At 40.6% G+C, this 27,361-nt stretch overlaps 1 protein-coding gene and 1 long non-coding RNA gene across 5 annotated transcripts in view; both read left to right on the forward strand.

The window, feature by feature from the left end:
• LOC141944780 (uncharacterized) overlaps positions 1-27,361 on the forward strand; it is a 196,901-nt gene that overhangs the window by 103,149 nt on the left and 66,391 nt on the right. The gene's annotated exons all lie outside the window — the stretch shown is intronic.
• The window catches only part of PRMT8 (protein arginine methyltransferase 8), a 72,225-nt gene that overhangs the window by 20,985 nt on the left and 23,879 nt on the right, over positions 1-27,361 (forward strand). For all 4 annotated transcript variants that reach the window (XM_074871941.1, XM_074871940.1, XM_074871942.1 and 1 more), the window contains 3 exons: positions 16,733-16,918; positions 20,513-20,668; positions 26,404-26,467. In XM_074871941.1, the coding sequence (XP_074728042.1) occupies positions 16,733-16,918; positions 20,513-20,668; positions 26,404-26,467 (406 nt within the window). The remainder of the gene's footprint in view (positions 1-16,732; positions 16,919-20,512; positions 20,669-26,403; positions 26,468-27,361) is intronic.

Raw genomic sequence — 27,361 nt, forward strand, 5'->3', positions numbered from 1 at the left:
CCAAGGTAAGTCTGGAGAAGGAAGAGAAGATGCACTCTTCATTGTAAATCTCGAGAAGTGTCTTCCTGAACTTCCAGGTGCCTAAGAGAAAACAGTCAGAACTTTCCTCCACCATACACTTAACCATGTGAGGCAGAAAAGCTACTCTTTTTTTTGTTTTAGCAGCTGGGGCTCCTGAGCACGAGTTAAAGGCTTTCTGCCATTTTTCTTCTGAATTATTTGTTTACAGTTGGGCCCTTGACATCTGATAAAAATAAAGCTTTGAATGTCCTCACAAGAGTTTTATTCTAATGATTACAAATCAAAATACTAGTTGCAGGTAGGTGTTAGAGTCCAATACTCTCTTGACCAGTTTCTTTTAGATATTCCATGCATGGAGACTGTAACGTTAAGTATCAAATGTCTTATTAATGTCTCGTTTGAAGACAGTTGATGTTACATGGGATTTCTGATTTAGTAGAGTGATACAAAATACACTGAAAACACAATACGTATGTAAGTTACGCTTAGTAAAATATAGGAATTGCAATTGCAGTTCAGTTATAATACCAAAGTGATTCCCATTCCTGTTTTTTGTAATATACTCACTGCCATGACGCTGGGTGTCTGCGATCACAGGGAAGGAAAACCTGAGTTGAAGGCAGCTTAAGCCGGTTGCTCTCATTGAATTTATTCTGTTAGTTGTTCAACTTTTATACTTTTTGTTGGGCTGAGCCATGTAATCACTTCCCCCCCACAGCTCCTTTAAGGAACTCAGGGAGAAACATTTAATCCACCAGTTGATCCACTCAGCTGTTGACAGCTGCTTATCTGAAACAAAGGCCACCATCTAGTCCCCTTTGTGTTGAGATAAAGTCAGCTTCTTTGCACCAGCTGTGGTTAATCACAACCTGCATTATTCCCTGAGTTTTATGGGCACATCACCCTTGCCCATCTCCAGTGGCCTTCATCCATTTTAGGGGCTGATTCAGAGAGTCACATTCCAGCTCTAGGGGTTTAGTCGGTCGCAAGAGGATGCAATACTCTGATTAACCCACACTAAGAGATGGCCCACTCCTTCAAACTCACACAGTGAGATGGACTTAAAATCAACAGAGGACAAAAATCTGCCAGCCTGGTTATTACGGGTGATCGAGAGAAAAATCTGTGCTATAACATATTAAGAACCAGTGAGCCACAGCTTCAAAGGAAGTGGCGGGGTGTCTTTGCTCAGTGCAGGGAAACAGACTTTTTTTTGCTAATTAATTGTTAATTGATAAATGAAAGTGCCGAATGTGGGACTTCTATTAAATGGTGGTGCCTGTTTGCTGGTAGTTCTTAAGTGGCGCTGAACTGTGTAAATCGGTTGATTTTCTCTGGCACTTCAGCTCAGGAACTGCCATTTCTCAGTCTTGTTCTCCTTTCTGCCCTCATTTATCCTGCAGAGGTTAAAAAGTAATAATGGATAAACCTGGATACTTCTTAGGCAGAGACCTCCTCTAGAGGTGAACTACATTTGAAACTACACTGAAGTGCAGATCAAAAGCTTGGCTAGGACATGGAGTAGGTGATCAATTGGAAATTTTTTTTCCCCTCCCCCATCCTAAAGTTCAGCAAAGCCTGCAGAATATAATGTCTTTCTAGAACTGTTGTAAAACATGGGAAGCTCAGTGAGAGGGGAAGAGAATGACTGGGATATCAGATGCAAAGTGACTTTCAGGAATCAGTGCATTAGAAATTTGCTAAGCAGAGGAAGGCTTCCACTAAATTTCCTGCTAATTTAAGAAAATAATTTGTACAGATAGAATACTCTGGTTATTTTTGTTAATAATTAGCCTCTAAAAATAGCAGAGCTCTACTTTTTCATGTGAATTTCAGCTTACAGCCTGATACTGAGAAAGGGCCTAAAAATAGCTGGTTTTATAGTTGATTAGTGCTTTCTGCTTCTTGTTCCCTGTCACTAGAGAGTCAGTCAAGATGATGATGGGGTGGGGAAGAGGCTGTCCAGCAGTACAGCTACTTCCCCTACAAGAAACACGTCATGAGCATTGATAATGGGGGCTGTAGCACACCCCACACATTTCTCAGCAGATTTTCATGCACTTGCCAGGGTGAGGTAAAGTAGCTTTAAATTACCAAGTTTTTTTTGTTTCCTTTCCATTTTGTGTCCATCTTGAGTTTCTCATAAGAGGATATATCTCTTGTATATTATTTGGAAACATGATTCTGTTCAGGCACTTATGCAGCAGCAATGGTAGTAGTAACCAATGAGAAAATCACAATGGAAAACTCTCACTTCTCTGGCTTTGTAGCTTCATAACGCTTTATGCAATGATCTGCAACAAACTCTTCCTCTTCACTGCGTTCAACTTTGATATTTTCAGTACAGGCTCTTATAACTTCTGTTGCTTTTTCTACAACAAGCTGTGCCTTGTGATGTGAGGCGTTTTAAAGTAATCTGGCACATGAATATCTTTCTTCACTTGGAGATGAATAAAAACCATCAGTCACGTTTACATTTCTGCTCACTGCTTGCAGATAACAGTAGCATGTCTTCCCTGGTTTATAGTTGATCACAAAGTGAAAACAACTGGTGACAAAGCTAGGGTTTTGTGCCTCAGAAAATGACCTTGTCCTTAAAAATTTTTTTCCACAAAAAGAGCTGAATTGCCTAGTCATCCTTAAAATACAACTACATACCATCTGTTAATAGGCCCCTAATGTTCTGACTATAGATCCCTGTGCACCATTCATGGCTTCATAGCCATGATGATAAATAGTCTCTAACTCAGAATTTATGTGGAGTTACTTCCTCTTACATGGGTGACCCACCACACATTATGGAGGCTTCTTTTATAGGACCTTGCACACTGAATGTTGGACTCTGCAGAGAAGTAAAAGGGCAGTCTTTTTATTGTCCAGTGCAGTCTATCTCACCTGTGAGCTGTACTGTAGAAAAGAAGGTGACACTGATGAGCCCCCTCTGGTGCACATAGAAGGGATGGGGCCAACAAGAAACAGTGAGAAACCTAGATCCTTCTTCCAGCTAGTCCAACAAGTTTGTGCAAAAGCAGTCCTAGAAAACTGCCTCATTATTACTGAGCCCCACATCACAGGAGGAAAAGGAACTGAATCATGACTTGCTGAATAACAATATAGGCTTTGAGCTACTCCCAGGGAAACATAGCATGGAACAATTTCTTCATCCTATTTGACCGCAAAGTGCCAAATCTACCCAGACAGCAAAGAACATTACTCACCAGGAACCTTGAACTATCAGTGTTTATATACGCACAGGAAGAACTATTACCCCTGTTCCAGCTACTGCCTCACAGTACCCAGATGCCCTAGAACTAGTGCTTGATTGACAGGACTTGAAGACTCCACTCAGCCAGCCACACATAAATCTGAGGGTTTCCATCCCATCTCAAAAAATGAGGCAAGACTGGTGCTGTTTGACTACTTGTATCGCACAATACAAGGGGGAAGGGAAAGACTAACAGCTGTAGTTTAAGTTGGTGCTGTTCCAGCAATACAACACCTGTGCAGCCTTCTCACTCTGCCATGCCAAACCTGAATGGGAGTTGGAAGTGGCAGTGTGAGTTTGGCTCCTGAACAGCACACCATAGCTGAGTGTTACTTGTTGGTATAGAAGTGCTTGCCCTATCAAGCCAGATGGGACATTAAAATATCAGTATCAGTGCAAGTAGTAAGCATTTAATGTTAGCAATTGTCACTACCAAATGTAGAGGTGACTCTGCAATGAATGCCCAGGAATGAAATTGATATGGTTTATTTTTACATTCCTGGAGCTTGTGACCATTCCTTTAAAATCAGCTGGAAGATCTGATGCAGAGATAATTCTCCCTGAAAGAGAAATCAGAAATAAAATTACACTAAACTTGGAAAAGCTCTTTATTTCCCAGAGCCTATAGCCTAATCAAATGGAAAATTCTTCTATCAGCTTTTCCTCTTTCACCCTCACTTTCAACAACAGACAGACCTCAAACCTTCCCTCTGAACTACCACAAAGGCTAAGCCTCTAATAGCCCAGTCAGAACAACAGGCTGTTTCACCTTCTTATATATCTGTGCAGCTTGATTGCATTTGTCCTTGCTTTTTGTTCTTGTTCTTTGATCTGTCAAAATTCCTGAAAATGAGAAATCTCAGAATGCAAATCTGTTGCAGGAAAACCTACAGCATAGTTTATGCCTACAGCTTTTTTTCCTGGATAATTAAATGGAAGAGAAGGAAAAGTATTCCATGGTGATCAGTCAATTTAAGTGCTCCCTGGCCTTTAATGGCTATTTTAGGTATTAGGTGCACTTCAAATTTTGATAGAAGTAATACCAATTATATAACATATAGCTGGCAATAACATTCTTAGCTCTCACAGTTGACCTCAGTTTTTAATTTTAAGTTCCCATGACAATATCAGAGTTTCACCCAGTCAACGTTGATAGGCTGAGAACCACTCGTTAAGGCACCATGCTGTTTTTCACTACTGTAATGTCTCAGCTTCTACCAAATGAATGAGGAATGATAACATTAAATTAAATTCTCACCTCCTTTAGTCAGGAGAGGCCTAAAACAAAAGGAAGGTAGGAAGGATTTTTTATTTCATCATTTGGTTTTATTTGCCTTTCCTGAAGCCTTAAAAGGGATGGAATGCCCCAGTGGAAAGCAGGAACTTGCTGTGTTACCATGTCAGACGTAGCTGTAAATCTGTATGAGACCAGAAGCTGCAACCTGCAAGAGCCGCTGGCCTTGTGAGGCTGCTGATTGCAGTTTGTGCTGCTCTGTGATCTACACACCGGAGTTAATTTTTTTTATTAACTTTTAGTGGAATTTGGAACAGGAGAAAGGCTGCTGTAACATACAGCAACCAAAGAGCCCAACTTCATAGCAAGGCACCAAATTCAGAGGAGCTCTATTAGAAAGCCTGCTGTTCCTAACTTCTGATACATGGTACTGAGCCAGAAAAAGGCTGAGAAGTCTGGGATGTCTCTCAGAAACACTGTAGCCATGATGGTCTAGCCTTTATTTCTCAGCCTGTCAGATTTACTTATAGGTGTCTATCTTGTGTCAAAATAACCGGTGTGCTTGAGTATATCCATCTCTTCCATTCCCGATTACACTGAAGAATGGAAACACAACCACAGAACATCTAGTCACAGCTTGCCTCCTTCATGAGTTTTGAAATTCTCCTCTATTTAATTCTCCACCTTTCAGATTCTTGACTCGTGACAGAGACCATTACACTGTCACAAATCCATATGCTGTATATGTGGAGGCAACCGCATGGTTATATGTGGAAATTCACTACCAGATTATTGATTGCAGTAACTTAGTCTCTACCCCATCAAATGAGGAATGAATTTAGACATCTGCCAGATGTGCTTCACTTTTAGTATTATTCACCAGAGGGCAACAGTTTTAAAGCATGATTCCCCACTGAGCTGAAGCTGCAAAACTCTCTTGACTTCAACAGAAGCAGGTTTGAGACTTTAGCCAGCACTTGAGAAACTCCTCACCGTGCAACTTAGCTCACTCCTCATGAGGCTTAAGGGGCTTCAAACAAACAAATGGGCAGCAGAGTCTAATGATAGACTGAGTGAGCCAGCACAAGCAGGACACAGGAACAACCACAAAAGCACGGATGAAATGCAAAGAGCAAATTTATTCTCATTACCTTGTGACCTGGGGAATCTGCACAGCAACACCCAGGCAGAGGCACGCAAGCGGGGACACAGGCACTGCAGATCTTGGTCCTTGCTAGCCAGAAAGAGGAGAAGAAAGAAAAGATCTCAAACCTGCTGCTTTCACCTGTATCAGGGATTTTCACAGGCGTATTTTTCCACTGTGCTTTGATCTTTCCCACATCAAGGCAGGAATCTCAGGGATGTTCGATAAGGTGCCTCTGAGTCTCTCACAGGCCTGTGTTATCTAAACACAGACATTCTACCCATCAAGCACACAGAGCTAAACAATGATTAGTGTGATATATATATATATATGTATGTGTTTTTTGGCACCCCAGCTGCAAGTTACTCGAGTGTGTTTACAATCCTCCTGCCAATCTTCCATTGTATTTCCACATTGCACCCCCTTGCTTAAGCGACCACTCTTGCTGGGGCTGGTAAAGCTGCTTTTGATCAGGCATCCCATTCATCCTGTCAGAGAATTGAAGAACTCAGTCAGCCAGGCACCATCATTAGATTGTTTCACTTGATGCATTTAGTCCTGGGGATGCTGAATGTCATCCTCTACACTGGCTGATCCATCAGTGATGTTGAAACAACACATGCCTTCAAAATTGAGGCAGTGTTTGTGTTGTGGAAGGAGGAAATGGTCCACTGTCAATCAATTTGGTGATGTTCATTGGCATACATCCATTAGCTACTCAGGAAAAATAGCAATGAGAAACATTAATATCAAAATCACTTAGCAGAGTATAATTTTGTAACACAGCTACTGGGGTTAGCCTGCCAATGAAACACATTGTCAAAAGATCTGTAGTTGTTAGTCTTCCCTTAATATAAAAGGCAGATGAGTCAGTTACAGTAAAGGTCAACCAAATCTAAGCATGTGCATGCTGATCTTGTAGAAATGTGTCTAAGGTGTGTGCTTGTAGTATAAGACTATAAAGCATGACGAGCCAACCTGTGATAGGGGAGGAAAACAGGAGTGTCATCTCCTTCCAGTAATACATATGCCATTGCTCCATCTCCTTCAGTTAACATTACTCTGGGTTTAATAACCTGATGTGGGGGGATTGTCCACACAGATTGGAGAGCTTTTGATTGAGCTTTTCCAGATTGAACTTCAATTCAATGTTGGGTTTGTGACACCATTAACACCATTTTCCTCTAGATAAGGCACAGGTATTCATTGAAGATACCTGAAATGCAAGAACTCAAGAATCTGATATCAATAAAGGATGTAAAATAAGAGGAGAAGTTAGAGTACAAAACCATACAGTATTCTCAGGAGGTAATATATGAATCTTCACATCTAGGCTAATAGGTTCTTTCTGATTTTTTGGCCCAGTCATCTGCCACAATCCTCACCAGACTGTATCATCTGGAATTGTTACTTATAATTCAAAAGGATGTCCTCGCCTAGAAGTGTATAATTGTGCATGCTCAATCAAAAAATTTTTGCAGGCATCAAAGGCTTCTTGTTATTGCTTGGTCCACTGCCAAACAAACTTTTTAGTTAATCTCTTCAGAGGGTGCATTAATTCCGCCAGATGTGGGGTAAAAGTTCTCCAATACCCCAAAAGACACAAAAAAGTCTGTAAGTGTTTTACTGTGATTGGCACAGGAAATTGCTGGACTCTTTGCTGTACCTAGTTTGGTATTTCTCTAATCTGTCCATACCAAACTATTCTCCAGAATTTACTAGGGCCCTGTATTTTCTTTGGATTAATTGCCCAGCCTCAGTCCTGTAAATGCACTTTTAGCAATGCAACAGCCACTTTGATTTCTTGTTGTGATTCTGACATATTCAGTAAATCATCAATAAAATGGTAAACAGCCGCGGTACCAGGCCATAGTGCCACATCAGCTGCTATCATTTGGTGGCAAAACGAGGGGCTGTGTTTGTACCCCTGGGGCAAGACTTGGAAATTATATCGCTTTTGTTGCCAGATAAAGGCAAACCAGTCGTGGTTTTCTGAAGCAATAGATATTGAAAAGAAAGCATTAGCAAGGTCTGTCACCACCTTCCAGGGTTGTAAGTTTTTGCTGATTTTTTTTCAATAAGAGTAACCATGTCTGGTACCATAACTGCAAGCAGGGGGAATGACTTTATTCAGTTCTCTATAATCTACAGTCATTCACCAAGTGCTGTCTGGTTTATGAACAGGCCAAATAGTATTATTAAAAGCAGTCATAATTTCCCTAACAATTCCCACTTGTTGAAGTGCCTGAATGGTTTGAGTGATTTTGTCCTCCCCCCGGAATATGATATTGTTTTACAATTACCACTTCGGCAGGCATGGGCAGCACAACGGGATCCCACTTCAGGAATCCTCACAGGACGGTTATAGATCGAATAGCAAATCCTGCTTGTGAAGTCCCGAAGCAGAAATGACCATTTAAAGTTTCAACTGTTCCTCCTGCCAACAGATCCACACCCAAGACATGTTCTTTAATTGGGGCAATTAACACCTTCGGAGGACAGGAGTCAGATTGCCCCCAATCCCCAGATCTGTCATGTGGCTTCTTTATTACCAATATTACTATGTAATACAGTAACCTCAGCTCCTGTATCTGCCAGAGTTAATACATATAAAATCCCCCCAGATCACCACTTTATAGGGTGTTGATCCCCCTCACAGTAAGAGGCTGCAGTAGCAGCACTTTTGGGGGACCTGCCGAACCTTAATTTGTACTTTTTTGGTGTTTGCCAGATAGTATCTTGCCTTGAGGTGGCAGGCAGGGTGGAGGGCAGGTGCGGAGTTGGTGGTTAGGCTAGGGCTGGTTGGCTTTTTTGCATAAACGCTAACTTTTGCTGTCAGTGGAACATTTGTGATGTCGTGGTCCCATCTATTTCTGATTGTGGGATACCAGCTCATCCAAGATCAGTCCACATTTGTTTCCTTGTCACCCATGCTGTGGATCCTTTCGGTTTTACCAACTTTCCTTTATCCACCACCCAAACAGATGGCCCCAAAATTAAAGCCCCAATTTCCCTCAAGGTAGCTTCTGGGGTGCGTACATTACCCATAGCATTTGTCACTGCTGCTATAATCAAGGGTTTTAGTGAGACAGGTGCTCCTCTCAAAAACTGCTTTTTGATATTTCTTGTTACTGCTACCCTATCTGAATTAAATTCACACTCAGTCTTGGAGTCTGAGCTTTCACTCTGAATATTTCCATCCCATTCCTTAGGATCCTGTGACCATTTGTGGTGAAAGTATGGACTTGGGAAATTGAAACTTATTTTTCCCATATTTGTCCCTTTGTTTATTAGTGATATGTGCTACCAACTGCTCTACATTATCTTGCAGCTCACAGCACCACTCTGCTTGAACAGTAATTACTTCTTGCGTGATCACCTTTGCATCTTGTAAAGTCCCAATTTCCTTTTCCAGTTCTCTCACTTTACTCTGTAGTGCAACAACTTCATGGCAAAGAGCTCTAAGACCAGTAACTAACAACCATCCCAATCTCCCCGCTAACTTGCAAGAAGAATCCAGTGCTGCTTTCCATGGCAATCCGCATATAGCCATTGCAATTGTCTGGGGAGTAACCACCACCTTGTTATCTATTTTAGGCCAGGCTTCCAGCAGAGCCACTTTAGCCAGAATAGCAGCCACAGGGGTCCATTTCTCAGTACTGGACCATCCTGGAACAAAGGGAGTCACGGTCATGGCCTCCCCAGTCCTCGACTTCTTTTTCAGCCATGGCATGTCTGTTCCTGGATCCTGCCAACTATGCCAAATGTGAGAGCCGGTGCAAGCAGGACACAGGAACAAGCACAAAACCACAGATGAAATGCAAAGAGCAAATTTATTCTTGTTGCCTTGTGACCTGGGGGATCTGCACAGCAACACCTGGGCAGAGGCACGCAAGCGGGGACACAGGCACTGCAGATCTTGGTCCTTGCTAGCCAGAAAGAGGAGAAGAAAGAAAAGGTCTCAAACCTGCTGCTTTCACCTGTATATATCAGGGATTTTTGCAGGTGTATTTTTCCACTGTGCTTTGATCTTTCCCACAGCAGGGCAGGAATCTCAGGGATGTTCGATAAGGTGCCTCTGAGTCTCTCACAGGCCTGTGTTATCTAAACACAGACATTCTACCCATCAAGCACAGAGCTAAACAATTAGTGCAATAAATGTGTTTTTTCAGCACCGCAGCTGCAAGTCACTTGAGCATGTGTACAGCCCTCATCACTAATCTTCTGTTGTATTCCCACATAGACCATCTGCTCTACACAGCAAGAGTATAGGTGAAAACACGGCATTTCTCCAGCTGTTCCTGTAAGAGCAGTCTTGTATAACCAAGAAGGTGTTGCAGTTGAGTCTGTGGCGTTAAATCTAAAACAATAATAGACATTAGGTCTATCATATGCCAAAGATAATCAAAATGCAAACTTTTCCTAAAGAAAAGTACCTCTCAGCACTTTTAAACTAATGCTTTTTTATCCTTTCATTAGGTACTTTGCAAAGAGTATATTTCAGTTAATAGCAATACATTTCTCTCGTATTTCCTTCCATTTTATGCTGAACTAGGATTGTTCATGCCCTGCCCTGGACCTTCTACTCTACATGCATAGCAAGATCTCCATCTTTATAAAAAGGAACACAACTTCAATTAAACATCAACATCCATAACTACAGTTTGCCACCTGTTTTTTGCTGCTGTGCCCAAGCTGCACTGTAATGTGCCGTAAGCAGTCAAGAGGGCAGGTTGGATGAAGAGCATTTTTATCACCTGCACTGGCACACAGGATGGTCTAGAACTGCTCAGACTTTTATCACTCCCATCTTTACATTCTTGTCATCTCATTTCCTATCATTTCAGTCCAATTCTGTTGACACCCGAGCCTTCTGTCGCATCTTCTCCTCCTCATCCCTGAGGGGGAAGGAGTGAGCGGCTGCATGGTGCTCAGTTACCCTCTGGGCTCAAACCACAACAAACTTTCAAACAACAAGCAACAGATTTGCAAACCTCTGTGATCTTTGCATTCCGTCTTGCTGCTCAGTGTTATTTCTGCTGCAACCTAAGTATGCCAGCCATGCCTTTATCATACTGAAGACCTGCTTGCATCTTTGACTTTTTGAGGATTTGGACACGTAGTGTATAATCAAGTTCCTTGTATGACTGCTTAGTCTCAGTTGTTCTGGACAGAAGCTTTATTCTAAAGCAAACAATAGAGCCTTGGATTTCAGAATGTGCCTCAGTGTTTTCACAATATTTTTGCTATCACCATTACATTAGGGCTAACACGTAGCAATTGTAATGTACTCTAAGCTATACTTGTCTGTAAAGGACAATGAAATTCCTGTTGATAATTAAATGGACAAATTTGTCTATGACAGGTTGATCTGGCATTTCAGACACTCCATGAAGAAAGTTCAGAGCTGCTCTTTACTTTGAAGTGGCTGAAAAAGGAACAGCTTCAAAGCAAGCAGTTTTAAGAATCAGTTCTCTCTCCCAATTTTCTTACAGTCTGGCTAGATTTGCAGTTTTAGAGTTTAGAGAGATTTGCAGTTGCATTGAACTCATAGTTATCTGCAATTTAAAAGAAACTGAGCCTAATTTTTATCAAGCAGAAAGTAGATTTATAGGTGCTGAGGAACTGGCTATTTCATCCTGATTTTGAGAAATATCACAACATAAAGCCTCCACTAAGAAAAACAAAATCCACAATGAGAGGCAAACTTTCTTACTGGTCTTTGAAGACCCTACTTCCTAAAAACATGTACCTAATGCAGACATACATAATGTCCTTGTTTCCAAGCAGTAATGCCTGTCCGCAGTTGAATGTTTGTCTCATTTAGTCTCTTTGGAGCCCCTTGATTTCTGGCCATTTTACACTCCTTGTGAACTTCATGTCCTTAGCATAAAAAGGTTTTTCAGCATAAAAAGGTTTTTCCATGAGTAGGGAAGCTAGTGAAACCTTGTTTCCTGCAAGTATGTGCTCTTTATCCCTTTATCTCCCATCTTAGTTCTTAGTTCTGCCTAGACTTCTTCCTACATCTCCATTACTGATCATACAGTATAGTTAGTCTGGAGACTATACATTACATATGTAACACAAGCTTAATAAACCTAGAGCCAGCAGAAAGAATGACAACTGAAATCTGGCTGCTTCAATTTCAGTGAATCATCAAATTGGCTATCCTTCTACCTAATTTCTGATTTTCAAGAAATGTATAGAATACAAATATGTTCAATATTTCCACTCTTCTTTCAAGTTAGACTGGGTTGCTAAAAGCTCAAAAGTTATAAGTGGGAGACAGAGACAAGATACTGTGGCAGCTTCATTTCCTCAGAAAATCAGATTAAAACTTCTCTTCTCAGATAATGGACCAGATTCTTTGCTCAATCCAAAGATCACTTAAGATATTCTCCCACAAATCTGGGACAAAGACTTATTTCAAAACGATATGAGATAAAGGACTCAGTAGAGGTTTCAGCCTGTACCATTGTGTAATGATTCCAAGAAACTGTTGTGGAAGTAAGCCTAAATTTTGGCAGGAGGATACCAAATACCTCTTATGTTTGGCTATGCCTTTATATCTGCAACAGGAAGAAGCTGTATTGTTGGAACTGCTATGGTGACTGCATATCAGATGATAATCTCTTGCATGCTAAAGGTGTTTATTATTAAATTCAGACTAATGAAAATGGTGCTAGGCACATTCTATTCTAGTAGTTTTGACACAGAAAGCTGTCTGGCCCAAGAAGTAAGTATAATCAATGATACAATAAAACCATTTGTTTAAAAAGAAGAGAATGCTGAAACTGAATCATATTAAACTGTAATTCCGTTCTTAATGAGTGTAGATTCTTAGTGAAAGGGTAGGCATTTCCAGACAGAAGATACTGTTAACCTCTTCAGTGCCATAAAAATGTCTTAAATAACCAAGAATTTGTCAAGGAGAAAACACTGCAGCTTGAACAACAGTTTACCAGGACTGGAATTTTAACCTCCAGCCCTGTGTCTCCATAGTAATATCAAGAAATGAACATTGAAATTCAAGTTTATTTTTACTCTACACACCTCAGCTTTTGTCACAAACCACCTAAAAAGTGAGTTGTGCATATTTCACCATCTTGCCTCTCTGTAGTCAGATGGATATATCTAAAAGACTCACATTTGAATACCCCGTTCTCTTTTGTATTATGGGAATTGTACATCCAGATAGCCTCATAAGTCCATGTTGAATTAGGTCCAGTTTTCAAGAAAGAAGAATTTCAGCAGTTTCCATTGATGCACATGGGCAGCTCCACATATCTGAGAGTCACATCCATCACTGAAGTGCTTATATGTGTTTTAGAAACCTACGTCAAGATGTTCAGATGTGAGATTTTGAGAAATGAATGAGCATTATGAATCTTTCCTTCTGTAAGAATTCAGAGCTTTTAAAAAAAGCAGTCCTGATGCATCTGTAATCTACCAACCCTGTCCACAAAGAAAGAGGAAAGAAACTTTATGTAAGTTTTAGAAGTAGGAATGTATTTCCTTAATTTCCTTTGACTTACATGTTGAAATGGTACAGAGCAGCAGGACCTAAGTCCCATAGCAATGGTAGTAAAAGATTGCTTCTCAGATCCTTCAGACCCTCCACCTCTATCTGGGAATGGGAAATGGGAAATGGAAAAATAGAGGGCTGCATGTTTAGCACAGTGATGAATGGATTCTGAGGCAGCTGCTTGCATTCTTTCAAACTTCATCTGCATTAGTAGAGGCCAGTGTTCTGGAACAGTGTGCAGCTGGCAGGAATCCATATTTGTAATAAACATGGTTTATTCAGCTAGTATTTGTTTTCATTTGTGTGAGGTTTGCCCCCAACCCAGATGCTTTCCTTTTTCAGGAGTTATTCTTTCTGACAGGTAGGGTGTATATATATGCTAAGCTTGTGAATTATATCAAGGATTCTTTTCAGTTCTGGAAAGAATACAGGAAGCTGTCTTTCCTTGATACCTTTTCTCTTGGAGGCATGTTTTCTATTAAAGCAGTTATACCACATCCCTAAAAGCTCAGTTGTTTCTAGTTTAGCAAACACAGAGCTGTACACCTGAAGACTTTATTGTTTCTGATACAAATAATAACTTTCACTACATTTCTTTGTTTTGTAATTGGTCACTGTGTTTATATGTTTTCCCCAGGTATTTGTTGTCATAGGACATGAGTTACTCTTGACTGAAATTGTTCACAGTTCCTATAGCAAATCTATGACAGAGGGATTTCCTGAGCCCCACTCACAAAATCATTCTTGTAATTTTGACCTTGCCTTGGAGTTTCAGAATTACAGTGCTACACGAAGAAATTATACCAATGGGTATTACAGATGCTGCAAAAAATTACGGGTCTGTGTTGTGTTAATATGCCTAAAACAGAAACAAAGCAGCTGATTAAAGGTCCCTGTGACAGAGTGCTGCTGCCTGAGAAGATCACCACCCCTATCTGGTTTTCTGCTACCCTTCTGCATGAGGCTATGATACCCATAGCACAGGATGGACAATGCATGACGTAATGATATTCACAGCCTAACGTTGTCACATAACCCACCATCAACACATTTTACCACGGGCTGCTTGGCTACAAACTAAGACAGCTGAGAAGCAGACCTAATAGGCTTCTACTTTTTCCATTAGATGGGATATATATTCTCTGACAGAGATGTAGATGGACTGTTGAAAGCAGTAAGTCTTCAGGTACTTTAGATAAACCTGAAAAGTACCGTGAGTCAAAGGTCTAATACTGCCTCAGTAGCTTAATAAAAGTTATCTTGCCACTCCTTGGCTGTAGCAGAATTCAGCTGTCTTGCAGACTATGAGATAACAATATTAATTCCTTTACAGCAAACAAAATAATTCAGACAACTTTCCTAGCCTGAGTTGCTGAATTTACTTTCATTCTGTATCTTCAGTCAGAATAAGCCTTGTTCTCATAACCCCACCTAGACAAATTCCATGCAGCCAGGAGCAGAACTGATAGTGCCCAAGACCCAGACAGAAGATTCACCTTCAAGACTAGTCTCTTTTCCTGTAGAAGATGCTTTCTATTGTACAGCAAAGACATCTGAATTTGTAGTTTGACAGCAATAGAAATGCTAATACCCCTTTGGTTTCACTCACAAAAACTGACGGACCTTTCTCCAGTAGGTAGCTTTGGAGCAGTTGCCTGTGATGTACTATCTTGTGTCTGGACACCTTCTTAGGGAATGAAGAGTTCAGTGACTGTTATATTTACATATTTTGCTTGTAAAATGATGCAGAGGGCAAGATTTAGGAGAAAAGACCTTACAGAGTTCATATTAAGTTAAAACAAAATTCCGAACATCTGCAGTTTAAATCTTTGTAATCCAGCAGGCAAATACAGAAAGGACTACAGGGCAAGGTAACTGCAAAAATTTGATAGTGTGTACACCAATGGAGAAAAGTGTTGGGATATAACCTCAAGGATGTAATTAAAAGCATCGGGATTAAATTTGGAAGGGCTAAATATTACAAGCAACACCTTGACGGAATGAGCTGTCAAGATGTTGCTTGCAATGAACAGGCAGTGAAATAGTCTCTTAAGAAGAATTACTGCAGATGGACATTTTAAAACTAGACAGGACAGAAATACAAATACCAATTGGGAATAATTGTATTCTGTGTGGGAGGTGAACTGGGTGAGGTGATAAAGTAAAAAATGTCAGAAATAGAAAAGACGTATGAGTAAAGCATTTCTGGGTCTTTGGGGATGAAAGGTGCTACAGGCTATAAACCACTAGTATTCATTTTTCACAGACCGACCAAAGAAACCATCAAAAGATGACACATTTAAATCTCCAAATGAACAAGGGAAAAATATGTGTGGGGTTTTTTTAATACTGAAGTAAACTGAACTAGGCTAATTGATGCTATTCAGAGAGAGTACAAGGGATTAATGTCTGGCAGTATCAAGCTATAGAGGATAGAGTGAACTTTATGAAAGTATCTAGGAGAGGCGCACTGGGTCCCAGTGGTCCCCACTGGGAAACTACTCAATCTGAAGATAAAAAAAAGCACAAGAGGAGTTGACATATTTTAAAAAGGATTGACCTTCTTAATAGATGAAGTTGTTGACCCATAATTTGCAGGTGACTTACTGCATATGTGAAGCCTTAGCATCTTGCTTATTCTTTCTCGGTTTTCAGGGTTTTGCTTCATGTTAAGGATGAAAGCTGTAGATGTGCTTATGGACCAGACCGTGGTCTGTGTCTCATGTTTGTGAAACATTCTATCTTCTGTCTTAGATACTACAGGTATAAAATCTGAGTCAAGGGGGTGTGATCATTCTGGCTCTATTGAAATTTTGGTGTTGGAGATGCAATATGCAGGGAAAAATGAAGAGCAGTGGGCCAGGGGGTGTTGATAACACATAACTCCTGCATCTCCCAACAACAGGAAACGAAATTAAGGGATCACATGTCCCACACAGCTCCCTACAGTGCTTTCTGGACATGCTGAGAGAGTTTCAGATAGTCTCAGGGACTTTCAGATATTGTGACCATTCTGAGACCTACCTCATCAATACACCCAGATACATTACCTGACAATTAAGAATAGATTGTGCATCCTGTCCTTGTTGGCAACACTGTGTTCAAAATCCTTTGATTATGAGCTCTTCTTTGCAGGGGAACTATTTATTTATTACAACTTACCTCTCATAAAGCTGTGGTAGTTTGACAGAAAAAGACACTAAAAGAGAAAACCTAGCTCTTAACTGCCTTGCGTCACTGTTTGGAGTTACCCACTTCAGCCAACACCATTAATTTGCCCTTACTTCACACTGTAGGTATCTGCAGAGGATGTAGGTATCTGCAGAGGAACATCAAGGAAAAAGTCATTAAGGAATTTTTCTAAGACAGAGTAAATAAGTTAAAGAGCCAGGTACAGAAGGCAACCTAAATTTCACTGATGAAACCCCAGGAGTCTTCAGTCTTACTATCTCCTAGCTAGTTACAGTAATATCACTATGCTAGATATAGAGAGAAATGTTTTCTTTTAATGATGCCTCTTAACAATATTCCATGTTTTCCTAGGTTTGCCCCATCCCATCCCAGCCTCCTCAGCCTACTGTTGTTCCAAAGCCAGTTCAATCTGTCATACATGTCCCATTGCAACCAAGCTGCCCGGGCAGAGGCAAGATGGCAAAGCTCATCAATCCAGAAGAGATGACATCCAGGGATTATTACTTTGATTCCTATGCTCACTTTGGAATTCATGAGGTAATATTTATTTTTATTTCAGCAATTTAATAATAATAATAATAATAATAAGTATGATGATGATGTTTTCTTTGACCTATTAGTTATTTATCCCCCTCCCACTTGTTCATGATTATATTCCTCCACCTTTCCTCAGAAGATTGTACAATCTGGTTAAGTGCCAAAGATATCACCCACTCCTCTAGAGACCTGTGCTCAAATCCTCTGTCCCACTTAGATTCTTATGTATGAATTCTCCACAGAGCTCACAGAGTGGTGATCTTCATGAGTGCATCAGTTTTGTGCATTTATGAGGGCTGCAAACAACCCAGCCACACATGGAAACTACCTTATTGCTGTTAGGTCTTTTGTACTCTTACATATTTGAGCACAGATGTCAACGGAACAGCTACTTAACTGACATGAGAAGCCAAGTGATTTCTTGACTCCTGGCATTGTTACTTGAATGCATGGGCTGCATTAATGGAAATATATAGTCCAATAGCCTCCAGCAAATACAATCCTGGAAGGAATTAAAAATACACAGTGGACCATATTCATCACCAAAAAGTTGAGTGTAGAACAATTCTAAAGGAAACACTAATATCTTACGTTTACGTGACCCAAGAGGATGGGATCTTAAAGAGTATGATGCTAAAAGGCCAGCCATGTGAAATCAGTGGCACTTTCACAGAAAACTACGTTACAAACAGTGTACTTCCATTAATCTAGTAATTGTTTGTGGGGTATATACAGAAACAGAAGATTTCTGTCTGCCAATTACATCTTGCCAGTGTAGCATTCAGAAATTCAATCCAAGAATGGAAGAAGGTAGAGGAACAATTGAGTGGGAAGGAGACCTAAGAGAAATATTGAAAACACATCAGAGAACTCAAGTCAGCTTGAGCTCCTGATGGAAGGATACAGCTCTGTAGGTCTCAGGGCCTCTTGGTGAGACTGGGTAGTGGGAGCTTGCCTCCTTGCCTGCAGGAGGTGTGCACTGGTAGATGATCTGTGTCAACAAGTAAAGGAGCTGCTAGAGGAGTGTGGCAGACACTGCAGCATCAGGGACATGAGGAAGAGACCAATTGGATTTTCTTCAAGATCCTGAAGGTACAAGAGCCTAAATCCCCAACTGTACTGAAAGGAGGGGCAGTTGGAGTCTCTACTTATTAGATTTGGACGTGGAGACTCTTCTGGTGGTGAAGGCCAGAAACTTGTGACTTCTGGCAACAGGAGGAAGGCTCCTGATCCACCTGCAGATCTCCAGCTACAGAAGAGGTTCAGTGCCTTCATTGCAGAGGAGGGGCAGGAAGTTCTGTCTAATGAAGCATCAGAACCAGTTGGCCATGAGCCACACAGAAGCACTGGGAGGAAGCAACAAGTGATAGTAGTGGAAGGCTCTCTCCTGCAGAGACAGAGGCCCCCATCTACTGACCTGACCTACTGTCTAGGCATTTGGATCTGAGACATTGTGGAGAGGCTGCTGACGTTTGTCCAGCCCTTTGACCAGCCTTGGATTACTACTGCTGCTCTTCCACATGAGCACTAATGACACCTGGAGCATATCAAGTATGACTATAGGGATCTTAGGATGATAATCAACAGAAAGGTGTGCGAGATGGTTTTTTGCCTCAGTTCTAACAGTGCAAATAAGGACTTGAGAAGTGCTCCTGCAGGTCCACAACTGGTTGTGCAGCTGGTGTCAATGACAAGTTTTCGGCTCTTATGTCAATGGGACCCTCTTCGAGGATTGAGGTCTGCTAGGAAGAGATGGAATCCACCAGACAAACCAGGCCAGAAGTGTCTTTGCCAACAGGTTGGCCAATCTGGTGAGGAGACCTTTAAGCTAAGAATGATAGAGAAAAGAGATAATGACCCACAGTCCCATGGGGAAGTGGTGGCACTCCCCCACTACCAAAAACCCCCACCACACACACAGACCCAACACAGGCACATTGCTGGCTCATGTTCATACTGTTGTCCACCAGGTTCCCAAGGTCATTTTTGGCAAACACTGCTTTCCAAAAAGCCAGTCCTCAGCCTGTACTAGTGCATGAGATTATTCCTCCCCATGTGTAAGACTTTGCATTTCCCTTTGTTGCCTTTCTTGAGATTCCTGTCAGTTCTTTCTTAAGCTTGTTGAAGTCCCTCTGATTTGCAGCACAACCATCTGGTGAATCAACCACTCCTCCAAGTTTTCTACAAGCTGCAACTTGCTGAGACTGCACTCTGTCCCATCATCCAGGTTATTATTGAAGGTATCCAATATTATTGGCACCAGTACTGACTCCTGGGGGGACATGACTAGTAACTGGCCTCCAGATGGATTTTGTGCTGCTGATCACAACATTTTGAAAGCAGCAGCTCAGTCAGTTTTCAATCCACTGTCCATTTATGAGGTCAGTTTTTCAGTGAGGATGTTATGAGAAACAGCTAAAATCAAGATAAACAAGCATCCACTCCTCTTCCCTTATCCGTTATTTCACCATAGAAAGCTATCAGTTGGTCATCTCCAGATCCATGCTGAACACTCCTAATCACCTTCTTGTCCTTAATATGTTTGGAATGAGTTTCCATGAGGGTGTGCTCCATCATCTTTCTAGTGTTGTTGGACTGTTCCTCTGCGTCTTTCTTTGCCTTATACCAAACCATGCTTTATGATGATAAAAATAGCCTTTTATTCATCTACAGTTATTGAGTACATATAGTCTTTTGCCAAGACAGGTAAGCGAGCAAGTCATGTATGTAACAATCCAGCTCACTAGTACTTCAGACTGCTGGGCAGTGAACTGATTCTTTTTATCCTGAAACTCAAAAACTCATTTGCCTACTTGCTTAAACTACGAAATGATGAGAGTAGTGTAAGCAAAAGTTCAGCCTTCTAGACCCAACAGAAACATTCTGAGAAAATTAAAGTGTGTATCGAATGGCCTACCCTTCTCTTAAAAATAGCACTTGGATCTTGATCTCACTGCTCTTTATTGATATAGTTTGACTGATACATGCACACTTGAGAGCAAGTCAGTGGAATGAAATGCATTTACTGGTGCTATCGATGAAGCAGAAATCAGCACCTAACAATGAAAACGCAAAATAGTGACATCATGGTCTAGGTTATACTTTAATATCTTCTGGAAATTGGTTATATAAATGAGTGAACAGAAGAGCAGTAAGGGAGTACTATAGAGCACAGTACCTCTAAGCTCTACTATGGACTTCCTGCATCACTTTGGGCAAGGCTACCAAGACTGCTGTCTTATAATGGTTTGTGGAACGTTTTCTTTTGTGTTCAAAGAGGAACCTCAGAAAGTCCCTCCACTGACACTCTAGGCTGTGTAAAATTTAGGAGAAAAGGAACGCTTTGATTTCTGTATGGCTTTTGTCTATGCCCAAAGCAGTGGTTCGATCACATTCCGGTTGTCAGTTGTAACAGTGAAGTAATATTTAGAGGAATAACATTGTACAAAGGACATCATGCTGCTTCTTAGTCCTTCAGGTTGCTTCTTTAAGCATAATAATGCTTAAACTGTAGTAAGGGAATGCATTCAGCAGCAGTGTTGAATGTGTATAAGCACTTCAAATAATAATGCAATGCTTTTTTTGTCATCACAGGAAATGTTAAAGGACGAAGTGCGCACATTAACCTATAGAAACTCAATGTATCACAATAAGCATGTTTTTAAAGATAAGATTGTCCTTGATGTTGGAAGTGGCACGGGAATCCTCTCCATGTTTGCTGCAAAGGCAGGAGCCAAGAAGGTATATGGGGTAAGAAGACTTTCTGTCATATTTTGAGTTTTTTTGTGGATTTTGCCTGAGAATTTTGGCTTGATGATTTACCTTTTCTTACTTGTCTTGGTTTGAAATTCTTCTCTTCAAGCTCTTGTATGTCTTGATTTACAGTGACTTCAGTGGAGTTCTGTTGCTTTCTATGACTTGCAGTAGTGTGCCTTTTCCAAATCGAGATATAATATATTCTCTTGTGTGGAATCTTTGGTGATCTGGTACATATCCACATTTCTTCTTGGCTGCAAGAGAATGTTAAAGGGACTCACTCCTACTCAGAGGGGTCAAAGGAACTATCTTGCTTTTTTTAAATTCTGAAGTATTCCAAGATTGCAAATTTGTAGTCTTGGAAACAAATTGCTTTAATACAGTTTTCCCTGTACATTACAACTCAATCATGCAAGAAAGCATGTGCATGTTTTCTGTGCCAACAATAACACTTTTCAGAGGCAGAAGGGAATGATTACCTTAAATACATTGAACTTTAGGAGCATGAATGTGCAGTTCTCTGTAGAGAAGTCATTAGAGAGAGCATAGATTTGCTTCCTAAGTATATTCAGAGTTATTTGTACTGACTCTAAAATGACAAATAGAATTTATTTTTGCTTTGGACTTCTGTTTGCCCTGCAGACACAACACAACATAGGAAAGGGGAACTAGATTCTACTTCTCTGTGTACTTCTTTGACAAAATTGTTTACTAAAATTAGTCGGCTACATCTGTGCATTTGAAGACACTGATGTCACTGAGTATCTAAACTGTGCATCTTTATTACTGGTAATGATACACAAAATGCAAGGACTCCTGTTCATTTCTCAGGCTTATATTTTCAAAATCCAACGTCAATTCTGAGTGCCTCATCTGAGTATCAGACTAGAGCATGGAAGTATAGATAGCTGAAATCAGAAGGTGCTGGCAAGAGTTTTGGAGTTTAAGCATGAGACTTAATATACAGAGTTGGCAGCTAGAATGTATGTCTTGTAAACACAATTTATTATCTCAAAGCTCCAGGGAAAATAAACATGTAGCCTTCTCTGATGCAGGAATGCAGGTCTCACGCAAGGATGTTGCAATGCTGTAAAAGTATATACAAAATGATGATGCTGTGCTCCCACCTTCCTATCTCCCAGATCCCTGGCCATATGGTCTTCCTCCCTCCCTTGTGCTGGCACTGGTGCTTATCTGATTCTACAGTGAGCCAGCTCACTGGCAGAAAATTCACCCGGTAAAGGAAAATACTTTTCCACAGGTTTGTTGTTGTGGGGTTTTTTTCTTTGGACTTCTTTACAGTTGAGGCTGTACCTCAGGCATTTGAAAAGCTCAGTGGCACACCAGTGTCAGCTCACCCATGGACTGTTCAGCACTGAAGCTGCGGGGTGTGCTATCTGGGAAACTTAGCTCTCAAAGGAACTCACTTAGGTGTGAAACTCCTCTGCTACAGCCTAAGAGTTTCAACCTTCTTGTCACATGAGCTACCTCACCATGAACCCTGCCACACAGCAAGCTGCAGAGTTGTATTTGTGATGGAAAAGCAGGTATTTCAGAGATCTGGCAGTGGCAATCTTACAATCAAATTCAGACTTTATGCTTCTATTGGCAAAGAGTGCCAATGGAAACTGAGTGTTCCTTTTAAAAAGCAAACTTTTGCCATGAGTTATTAGCTAGAGCTGAGATGTTCCAGTTTCTTCTCTACAGTTAGATGTGATTTTTCAAATAGCATGATGTAGGTAGGAACTGTTGATAAATACGGAGTGTTGGTTTTCTGACTACAGTGCCACTGAAATCACTCTCCTCTTTCTCACTCTTTCCCTTCTTCAGGTTCAAATTCATCCACTACCCTGTCTGGTTCTTCTTATCCCCTCTTACTGTTGGAACTTATTCCTTGCCACTGCCTCAGCCAACTGCTAGGATCATCTCTGGGTATTCAAGAGGTGTAAATCATAGAATCACTGACTCATAGAAAGATTTAGTTTAGAAGACCTCTGGAAATATCTAATCCAACCTCCTCCTCAAAGCAGACTTAAGTTTAAAGCTATATCAGGTTGCTCAAGGCCTTGTCCAGCCCAGTTCGGAAAATCTCCAAGAATGGAGACTCTGAATCCTCTCTCAGCACCTATTCCAGTGCTACAATCAGCAGGAATTTACCTTGCTGCAGCTCCTGATGGCTGACTTTTGTCCTGTCACTGTGCACTTCAGAGAAGAGTTTGATTTTGTTTTCTCCACAAGCCCTTTTTAGATAGTTGAAGATAGCTATTGGATTGGGGGGATCTCTTCTACAAGCTGAACAGAACCAGCCCCCTCAGTTCTTCTTTCTTGATGTGCTCTGACACCTAACCGTTGTGGGAGGATAACCATAAATCGTGCAATGATGTTCATCTAGCTGGGGAGCTGTCGTAAGACATGTAGATATAGGATTGGCATGTGGCGGTTGGTGCTTGGGAGGGGTGAGTGAGGGACAGAAAGTACATTCAATTATCCCTTAAACCCTTGGTTCATCTGCTGCATTTAGTCATACAAAATTCAAGACAATCACTGCAGTAGAACTATCAGAATTCTATGGTATGTTCAGACAAACAGGACAGTGTAGGTAAGAAGGAATTAAACAGATACATAAAATGAAGGCACATGTCACATATTGGCTGATTTGGATAAAAAGGTGGTGATGAGGACACAGCCCAGGGGAAAAGGAAATCTGGGAATGTGGTGACTATTTCAGAAAAAGACCCCAGTAAAAGGGGAGACATTTGTGGCATTAGATTGAAGACTAAGTACAATGAAAGTGGAGATTAATATATGCGCACAGAACTAGATACAACTGAAGAAACTCAAGGGTCCCTCAAGGGTCTGTACTGGGGCCACTGCTATTTAATAGCTTCATAAATGACATAGATAGTGGTATTGGGTTCACCCTTAGCAAGTTTGCAGATGACACAAAGCTGAGTGGTGCAGTTGATAAGCTTGTGAGAAAGAATGCCATCCAGAGGGACCTTGACAGCCTTGAGAAGTGGACCAGTGTGAACCACATAAAGTTCAACAAGGACAAGTGCAAGGTCCTTCCCTTGAATCAGGGCAATCCCCAGTGTCAGACTGGATAATGAATTGATTGAGAGCAGCCCTGCAGAGAAGGACTTGGGGATACTGGTGGATTGAAAATTGGATATGAACCAGCAGAGCATGCTTACAGGTCAGAAAGCCAATTGTATCCCAAACTGCATAAGAAGAATTGTGGCCAGCAGCCCGAGAAAGGAGGTACTCTCCCTCTACTCCATTCTGGTGAGACCCCACCTGGAGTACTGCATCCAGTTCTGGGGGTCTCCAGTACAAGAAAGACATGGACTGTTTATAGCAGATCCAGAGGATGGCCACAAAAATGATCAGAGGGCTGGAACACCTCTCCTGTGAAGAAAGGCTGAGCAAGTTGGGGTTGCTCCCCAGACAAGGCTCTGGGGAGACCTTATTGCAGCCTTTCAATATAAAAAGGGGGCTTATAAGAAAGCTGGAGGAAAACATTTTACCAGGGCCTATGCTGATAGGACATGGGGCAATGGTTTTAAACTGAAAGGAGGTAGATTTAGATTGGATATAAGGAACACATTTTTTATGATGAGGATGATGAAACACTGGCACAGGTTGCCCCGAGAAGTTGTGGATGCCCCGTCATTGGAAGTGTCCAAGGCCAGGTTGGACGGGGCTTTGAGCAACCTGGGCTAGTGGAAGGTGTCCCTGCCCATGGCAGGGTTGTTGGACTAGATGATCTTTGAAGGTCCCTTCCAACCCAAACCCTTCTATGATTGTTAACTGAGGTACAGCCGTATTTTATTGGAACACACGGTTTTAATAAAATCCAAATGCTTTGTAAAATTGTACAGATTTGAGCAGATCACTGACTTGAAAGAGAACTGGGGAAAAACCTGACAACCCTGTATTTTTTTTCCTAATTCTTCACCTGCAGAATTCAGTATTGTATTTTTCTGAAATGAATTGCTTTTTAAAATAAAATTGTACCACAGTATAGAGTCCCAGTGAAAATAGACATGAACAGTTTTAGCCACCCTAAAGCAAGTTTTCTGAAATACATATTCCTTCCTGGAATATTTGAGTGTTGGTTTTTTATTGTTTTGCTTCTTTGAGAATCAAGCTGATTTTTGAAACTCGTAGTCATTCATGAAATAGAACTTTTTATTTCTTTGCATCTTTTTCTTTAGAAAGGTTGGAAAGCCACCTCCAAACATCTACATACCCATGCTTTATTTAAAAATCATCCAAAACAAGCAGAAAGAATGGGCAATGGAATTGAAAATGCCAGACAGATGTGAATACAGACAGGAAAACTGAGTATGTTATAATGGCTGTAAGTATAGACAAGACATATAGTCTATACAGTTTATAGTAAGGGAAGAAGCAGCTGGATGGAGAAAAAGGATGGAGTTGTCCCCAAGGGATTTCTTCCTTGGACTCTCTGGACTGGCACTCTGGTGTTCCTTTCTACATGCCAGTTTTGATTTCTATTCAGGCCATGGAGTCAGACATCTTAAGGAGTGGTTTGCATTCACAGGCAAGCTAAGAAGAATTAATGCTCATGTTCCCATGGGGACAGGGATTGATATTATGACTGCTAATATGTCTAGTTGTTTCATGGGCTTTATAAAAAGAATAAGGGATCTGTGTGTCCTTCCATCTGCTGTTCTGCCATCTGTGAGTGTTACCACAGAGGTCAAGCACAGTTTGGCTTTTAGAGGTTAAATGGTATTCACTGGACATATAAAACACCTCACTAGAGATAATTTAATTCTGTCTGACATCCCCATAGGGGAATTAGAGAGACAAGGATTATACAAAGTATTATTGGCAGTTTAATGTCAAATTTTGAAGAGGTAAATTAGGAACTGATTTGGTGACTACCAGCAACTTTGTCCCTCATGATTTTAAAAGGGCACAAAAACCAGAGAGATTCATGGAATGCACTATTTCTCCAAAAGATACCAAAGGTCATTGCAAACATGGGCTTTTATGCTAGAACTCAGATTTTAACAAATTTAAGGGCAAATCTAAAACTAGAAGGTACTTTGTAATTCCTTTCTTAGTAAAAGCACAGAACTGGTCATAGAAAAAGACATGCAGATCTGGATGGTTTTGTAAATACAATAATTTAAGTCATTTCTTATGTGTAAAGTATCTATATTCTTTTTTGGTAGCATGCATTGCCAAAGATGATAGATTTTTCACAGAGAAAAGCAATTGCTTCTTGACACAGACCAATATTAGCATAGTTTGAATTTTAACATTATTCACAAAGTTTGAATGTATTTTGTTTTAAAATGCCTGAGGAAATGAGGCACGATGCTAATTCATTCCCTTCAGCAGACTGGGGGGGGGGGAAGGAGGCAATATTCTGAAGTAGCAGGAATAAATTAAATAATATGATTAATAAATTATGTAATTTTGTAGTTAGGACCTCTTTTTTCCATATTTCAACAGTTTTAAAAACAGTCTTTTCTGCATGACCCAGTTTAACTCAAACACAGACCGCAGTTTAATTATTAAGGTATCACTGATCATGATCCTGCCCACACAGGTTTGATTTACACTTTATCAGTGGTTACATGTTCTGTAGAGTCTTTGTTGCATTCAGTAGATTTTGGTTTTATTCATATAGTTGAGATCCCTAACACATAATTACTCTTCCTCTTGGTTTTCTTTTTTTCTTTTTTTCCTAGATTGAATGCTCAAGTATATCTGACTACTCAGAAAAAATTATCAAGGCCAACCACTTGGACAACAGTAAGGCATATATAAAAATGTTTTCTTCAGGAGAAAGAGAAGAGAACTGTTTCGCTTTTTCTGATTAATTTGTTATATGGTTTATATGTAAATGGTAGTTTTGAATAATTTACTTACGTAAATACAAAACTAAACACCTCATTCTAGGCACTACAACAGTTCCTCATGGGAGAAGTTACTGCTACATTTACTTCTAGGCTCACAGACAACAGAAGCAAATAGAACTCATCGGCAGGCAGTTCGATTTAGCAAAGCAGACAGAAAGCCCCATATTAGAGCAGAACTTTTCAAATTAATTCTGCCATTTGAATTCCACCTTATCTCTTAAATAGAATCGACACACACACTTACATTCAGATTGAAGTAAGGTTCAAAGCAAAAAATATTCCATGTCAATACACATTTTTCACTGTTTCTTCTGACTTCCAACTTTAAAAAAAATATTGGTTTTTGAAAACCATATTGAAACACACACACTCACACAAATTAAAATGTTCAATTCTCAGAATAACAGTATCACAGAAAACATTTTTTTTCCTTGAAAAGAAAGCTGTTGAAATTTCCAGGGATGTGAAAACACTTAAATTTAAAAAAAATACTAAAAATACCCCCAACCTACTGAAAACTCTTAACAAAAAATAATCTCCAACAAGCTCTATTTCGTGTCTTCAGTCCTCCTCCAAATCACTCCACAGAAGATATCTTTATAACAACCTAAAAAATCAGGCTTTTTTAAACTGAGGCTGTGAGACAGTTCTTGTTTAAAAGTGCTCTTTGTGAGAGCTTGCCTTTGCTGCAGAGCAGCGCAAGTCATAGCTGGCTAGACTGAATCATTTGCCCCCACTTTTCGCTGTGTCTGTGCTGGTGCTATGCTAGCACGTGTGCAGGTATACA

Source organism: Strix uralensis, chromosome 5 (assembly GCF_047716275.1).
Source record: "Strix uralensis isolate ZFMK-TIS-50842 chromosome 5, bStrUra1, whole genome shotgun sequence".
Lineage (NCBI taxonomy): Eukaryota > Metazoa > Chordata > Aves > Strigiformes > Strigidae > Strix > Strix uralensis.